Source organism: Pteropus alecto, unplaced genomic scaffold (assembly GCF_000325575.1).
Source record: "Pteropus alecto unplaced genomic scaffold, ASM32557v1 scaffold359, whole genome shotgun sequence".
Classification (NCBI taxonomy): Eukaryota; Metazoa; Chordata; class Mammalia; order Chiroptera; family Pteropodidae; genus Pteropus; species Pteropus alecto.
The window spans coordinates 1,233,333-1,239,891 of NW_006443119.1; the positions used below are offsets into that span (position 1 = coordinate 1,233,333).

Here is a 6,559-nt window from a genome sequence, read left to right on the forward strand (position 1 = left end):
ATATATACACACATATATAGGGGGGGAAGTGGGGTTTATAGGTCTGTTTTATATCTCTAGGTAAAAATAATGGGATAGAGTTACAAATTGTTTTGTGGGGGACAACAGTTCACTAAGCCTGGTGAAATGTCACTTCAGATGATGGGTCACTAAGAAGTGTTCAGTGCAGTTGAATGACAACCACTTACGAGGACTGCCGGATTCTCCTAAACCACTGGTTCAAAATGTATTACCTAAAACAGTAGTCACATGCGGTCGAATAAGTTTGGGAAATGGGGCCATCCCCTCTTGGAGATTCAAAATGCGTATTAGGATATTAAAAGCTCTAAGAAGTCTTTCAGTAAAAAAGCTTGTTTAATTTTCTAACCTTTCTGACATTCTCTTTTGAGAGGCATAAAGTCTATTTTGCAATCACTTTCTGTGTTTTATAGATGCATCTAATGACAAACTAATACCCTAATATTGGGTAATTTTCCAGGGTTGGCATTATCAGGTAGGAGATACCCATTAACAAGTACGGGCTGTCACATCGATTGTCGTTACAAAGCACTGGATTTATTGGAATATGTCGTGGAACTGAAGGGAGTCTGCGTAGGTGACTTCATTTGGAATAACCTTAAAATAAGAGGACAGTGTGTAATGAAAAGTGAAACAGGAAAGATAATTCCTAACAGGCAGGAAGCATTGGTGTCAAGGAGGTTGCTGGAGCATCAGAGTTGGTTTTATGGTTCCCGTGTGTTTTGAACACATTACCATTGACAGAAACCCCTTTCTAGTTCAAGTCAGCTTCCGTGTTGCTAAACCCAGTGGTTAGTGTTCAGTTCTCGGTGGACATGGTAGCAGCACCGATTATTTCCTCCTTAGATGCTCTTCACTCACCTTACAGGAAACCATACTTTCTCCTGAACTTCCTCCTACGACTCTGGCTTCTCTCATGTACTCTGCTGGATCCTGTTCTTTTTTCAGACGTCTAAGTGTTGAAGAATCCCAGAGTTCGTCCCATCTCTTTTTTAGGTGGTCTCATTCAGTTCCACAGTTCTAAATACTGTATTTATGTCACCACAAAATTTATATCTCCAGGCTTAACTTTACTTTTAAGCTCTGAACTTATCTCTACCAGCCTTGACATCCAAAGATAACATCATAAAATGAACATGTCAGAAACAGAACTCGAGGCCCCCCATTGTCTTCCAGTGTCAAATGGCTTCATCACATACCCAGTTACTCAAGTCAAGTGCTTTGAAGTCAGCCACGATTCCCATCTTTCTCATCCCACACCGAATTCATCAGCAAGTTCTGTCAGTTTGGTTTTTAAATACAACTTTAAACCACATTGTCTGAGCCACCACCTGCATAGTTCATTGCAACTGTACCCTTGCTTGTGTCCCCATTGTTGCCCCACGTTTTCTCCATGCAACAACCAGAGTATCACTTTTAAGCATGTAAATCAGATCCGGTCCCTTGCCTGCTCACAACTCTTCTAATAACCTCACATAACTAAACAAACAAAAAATCCATACTCCTACCATGGATTATGATCTGGCCCCCAGCTTCCACTGCAACCTAACTCCTGATACTCCCCCTCCCTCACTGCACTTAAGCCTCACTGGCCCACTTGCTAGTCCTCAGATACTATTAAGCAGTTCAGTCCTAAGGCCTTGCGCTTGCTGCGTCCCCCATCTCATATGATCTTTCCTAGGCACTTGGATGGCTTGCTCCTGCATGTCATTTAGGTTTCTACACAAATGGTACTTCCTTCGAAAGGCCTACATTCCCTCTTCTCACCCGCTTCTGTGCTTTATTTTTATTATCTCTCATCCTGTGGCATGTTATCTCTGTTTACTGTCTGCATGCCTTCAACTACAGTGTAATCTCTGTGAGGCAGCGACTTCTATCTCATTTTCTGCTGTGTCTCTGTACCTAGAGCAGTGCCTGGAGCATAGCAGGTGCTCAATAAATCATTTTAAATGAATAAATGAATTCTCTAAAAGACCTGTATGTCACTATGTTTTCCTTTAGTGAATCTGGTGTGTTGATGATGGGTTAGATTTCTACATCCAAGTAGCGGAGGGAAATCTAGGAACAGGGTGACTCTAGGGCACTTTGAAATGTCAAAACCCTTTAAAGAAAGAGATCAGGAAAAAAGCCCTACTTGCTCTGTAACTGATTATGCAGTGTGGTGTGAAAACATATCTGCTTCCCTTACACCGATTCTGTGTAAGAGGGAGTAGTGGTTCTCAGTCTTGGCTGTGAGAGATTTGTTTCTTTTAAAATATCAGCCATGTGAACCCATAGTATGAGAGAGACTTTTCTTTGGGGAACATTTGGTCATTTGTTTTTGGGCTTAAATAAAAGGATCAGTTGTCCTTGATAATAGATAACACACTTATTCGATTTAAAATATTTTATTTTAGAAAAGGCACTCTTAGATTTGTTTAAATCTTGTTTTCTGTATTCACAAATTAATCATGATCACCTTAGAAATAGCCATTGATTTTTCTTTCTAAATCTGTATAAAGATGTTTTCTTAAAAAGCCACAAGAAAAATACAGCTGTTTTCTTCTTGCCCAGGTCAGTCACTCGTTACAGTTTAGGGTGCACGTGTAAGTTTGTCTGGCATCGAATACTTCTAAGTATTTACAGACATAGTTAAAACTATACCCTTAAACCACCAAGTTTCAAAAAGTTGGATCTGTTTGAATTACAATAAATATGTACCAAACATATGAACAGTTTCTAAGCTGTGTATAAGGAGGTTTTAAAAATAAAAATTGTTACTGTTTAGTAAGCAGTTTCTATGTCAGGCATATAATGATAGCTTTACACAAATTCAATTCTTTCAGAATTCCTTTGAGGTAGGGTAAGGTTCTTTTTGCAGTGTCACTTTACAGATTAGAAAAAGCGAAGCTGGAAGAGCTTCAGTGATCCACCCAGGACCACAGAACTGGAAGGTGAGGCCAGAGTATGAACCTGGTCTCCTGGCAGCCAGATTCTTATCACCACACCATGCTGCTGGCGGATGGCGCTGGCTTACGTGACAATGCCTACAGTTCCAGGATAAACCTTTTAATGTCAGGCATGTGAACCACACTGCTTGGACAGGTTACTGAGTGTCATGATCCACTTTTGATACATGTACAGTTGTATATACACAGAGAAAGCGCAGGTAGACTAATGTACAAAGTCCCAGTAATAGCCATTTCACAACTTACAGACGTCTCGGTCCTCCTACCTCTTTCCAGGCTGCTGAGTTTGCCTTCTCTCTGTTTTACTACAGGATTTGCTCTGGACAGGAGCCGTTGCTCCTTGCCAGACGGGCGCTGCTTTCAATGCACTGTGCAGCTCGAAGTGCTCGGTAGAGCCATTTTTGTTAAAGAGCTTGACGTGGGATACAGGCATACCTCGTTTTATTGCGACTCACTTTATTGCGTTTCACAGATGTTGCATTTTTTTACCAATTGAAGGCGGAAAAAGGTTACAACTCGCTTTATTGCGCTACTCGCGTTATTGCAGTGGTCAGGAAGCGCACCTGTAACATCCTCGAGGTACGCCTGTAAAGAATTTTTTCTCTATAGAAGATGTGAAGTTCAAATTAGTTATTTTCGAGAAGTTCGTAGTGCTGTTTCTACACCTTTCGTAAGCTAGTCAACATCAGTACAGAAAAATAGAACATTCATCCCACTTTCCCAGGCACCTTCTTGACCAATTAGCGTTGATTACTAGCAGTGGTTGCTGGTAACTGTTTAACAACAGCCGGCTCTCGTGGGGGTGGGGGAGGACATGGTTTGGAGCTTTTGCCAGTTTCCGTGGTGTAAATACTCCCCCCGTGGCTGATCTCACGTAACCGACTATCACTGACAGTGGAGTTGTAAAGAGACGCACAGGGGTCCGTTATGGTACTTCCCCCCATACGGATACGACAGTTACAAATCCCCTCAAGGGCACAGATACGGAGAAATTAGGAAGTGATGCGTTTTGAGTAGCTATTACCTCTGTTTGAAATATAATTTAACTTTAGGTTTCTATAATTTAGTTTTTATTAAGGGCTGCATTTAACAACCAGCTTTCAAAATGAAATTTTAACAATCAGCTTTTATGAGCTAGCTCTGCATATCACTGAATTAGTGTCCCAAAGATAGCAAGATTCAACTTTCCTTTTGCTGTTTTGGATTGTGAATGAACTAATGATAGCAGCAAGAATTTGAGGGACTTTGGACTATTCAGTAAAAAGCACATAAATCCTGTGAACATGCCGTGAATAACTTGGGGTTTGTTTTGATCAATTTAAAATATATCTACATATTTCAATGATCATCAAGCTTTATAATTTCAACCTATTTTTTCAAACTTCAACTGAGAGTGATCTTCATACCTAGGATGTGATCCATGCAGAAAGGGGCCAGTAGAGTGAAGCAGATGGCTATCTTCTTCCTTCCCCTCTCGGTATTCTGGACAGCTCTCACCAAAAGTCGGAACCAGGAACGAGGAAGGTAACTTGAATAGCCAGGTAAACTAATGATGTGCCTACGGAGGACCCATGTATCAGAACTCAATTCAGTTTCTTCTATGCAAATATTCAGTGGAGAAGATCTGAACAAGGTGTTGAAAGATTGACTCCACTGCCACCCCAGCTTTCTTCCACGCTTTGGTCTCTGCTGGTGCTCAAGAGGCTGGATGTCTTCGCTTGCCTCCTTCACCCAGTTTTACCTCTGGTAGCATTCGGAGCTTTCCATTCCAAGTGGTTTGTCCTGGATAGGAACTAAAACAGAAAAAAAACACAAAAAACAAAAAAAAACCGCAGCATGTTCCATCAGCTCTGATTAAGTTGCAGCAATTATTTATTCTGAGAGCTGACCCAGACTTTTGTTTCTCTGCCTTTCTATGGCTCCTCAGGGAGCCAAGTGAAAAGTCAGACCTACTAGTTCTGGCAAACTTGGTGGAGGCAGTTTGTTGAGCCTAGTGTCTCGGGCTTGGGGAGTATGTATTTCTTTTTGTCTCTTATGAATAGGGAACTCATTAAGTGTTACTTATTTGATATTCAGCAAATATTTCTTGAATGTGTGGCCTAAATGAAGGCTCTGTGCCGAGGGCTGGGCTAGACAGCAACTGGCACCTGCCACCTCAAGAGACGAGACTGTAGATAGTGTCGATTGTTCTTCTGGGGCTTTTAACTGATTGTTTAAAGGGAGCACATATCCACCTGCTGAGAGAGAGGGCTGTGGGTGCCTGTTCCTTCAGTCGTTACTTTCTACAGAGAGGATGAGGGCTGTGCCTGGGCACCTTTTCTTAAGAACTGGCTGTGTGCACAGCTGATACAGTTGCGGGAACTCTGAGAGCTCTGGGCAGAAAGGCAGGGGAGGGCTGAGGATTATGAAAATAGCTTTGGGACTCCCCCTGTCTGGGGTCTCCAGGAGTGAGACTATTCTTAGGTAGTCTCTCTGCCCTGAAGGAGCTTTTCTTTGCCTGAAGGAATTTTTTTTTTTTTTTTTTTTTTGGGAGAAAGATTTGGACTAGAGTCAAAATGCTAAGCTGCAAAGAGAGCAAAGAGATGGCCAATTAGGCTGCTGGGCCGGATTCCAGCCAGGGAGGCGGGCTCTGCCTTTCAGTCCCCTGCCCAGGCTGGAAAGAGTCTTGGCGCTTGGTCCCTTGGCATGGTGGGATGCAGGAAGCCAAGTTCACATCCATGTCCCTCTCCTAATAGAGAAACCATGAGTCAGCCTATCCCAGTCCCTCCTGCCCTAAGAGCACAGCACAATCGCATAGCAAAGCAGGAAGAGGGGAAAGGAAGCTGTAGAAAAATAAACATTTCCTTGCATTCTACTAGGAATAGAACAGCATTGATGGTGTGTTAAGATCCATAGCATCTCCCACAGCCTCCCCCTGCTCTGTTTTCCTCCTGTGTAGAAACAGATTCTTTCTTTACCTGATGAGCATCCAGGGTGCATCCTGTGGAAAAACAGGAGCAAGATGTAGAAGGTAAAAGCCAAGCAACCAAAGATCACGCCACAGACCAGGAAACTGTAGCTGCCCTGAGCCTGGAATATCTGCCAAAGGGGAAAACACAGAGATACAGGCCATCAAAACCTCCTGTGAAGATGAGCTGGTGGAAGCAGCCTTCTCAGGCCCTTGGCAGGTTTTCCAGTCAAGCTGAGGACCAACATACCGATAGATACATGGGTAGGAGGGGCGTCCTGACCTCATCTCAAGGTTATGTTTCTGTGGGAGGCAGAAATCCTGCTCTAAGGAAGGGGGACTTGGTGACCCCTGCAGTCCCTTTTAGTTCTATGTCTGGAACCTTCGGAAAACCTTCCCTATCTTCCTTAAAACTCCAGGCATACTAGGTGTTTCTCTACCCACAAAGCCTGACCAGAACCTTGCAAAGGATATATATATATATATATATATATATATATTGGACTTGGTGCCCTGCAGTCCCTTTTAGTTCTATGTCTGGAACCTTCGGAAAACCTTCCCTATCTTCCTTAAAACTCCAGGCATACTAGGTGTTTCTCTACCCACAAAGCCTGACCAGAACCTTGCAAAGGATATATATATATAT

The 6,559-nt window shown here is 42.7% G+C and overlaps 1 protein-coding gene across 3 annotated transcripts in view; it reads right to left on the reverse strand.

Annotated features, from left to right (window-relative positions):
• Window positions 1–3,347: 3,347 nt before the first annotated feature.
• MFSD4A (major facilitator superfamily domain containing 4A) overlaps window positions 3,348–6,559 on the reverse strand; it is a 31,361-nt gene continuing 28,149 nt past the window's right edge. For 2 of the 3 annotated variants that reach the window (XM_006922851.2, XM_006922852.3), the window contains 2 exons: window positions 5,924–6,044; window positions 3,348–4,759 (listed from right to left, as the gene is read on the reverse strand). In XM_006922851.2, coding sequence (XP_006922913.1) covers window positions 4,704–4,759; window positions 5,924–6,044 — 177 coding nt within the window. In that variant the 3' untranslated portion in view covers window positions 3,348–4,703. Of the gene's footprint in view, window positions 4,760–5,593; window positions 6,045–6,559 lie in introns of those variants that run through there. The other variant, XM_025040506.1, reaches the window with a different exon arrangement.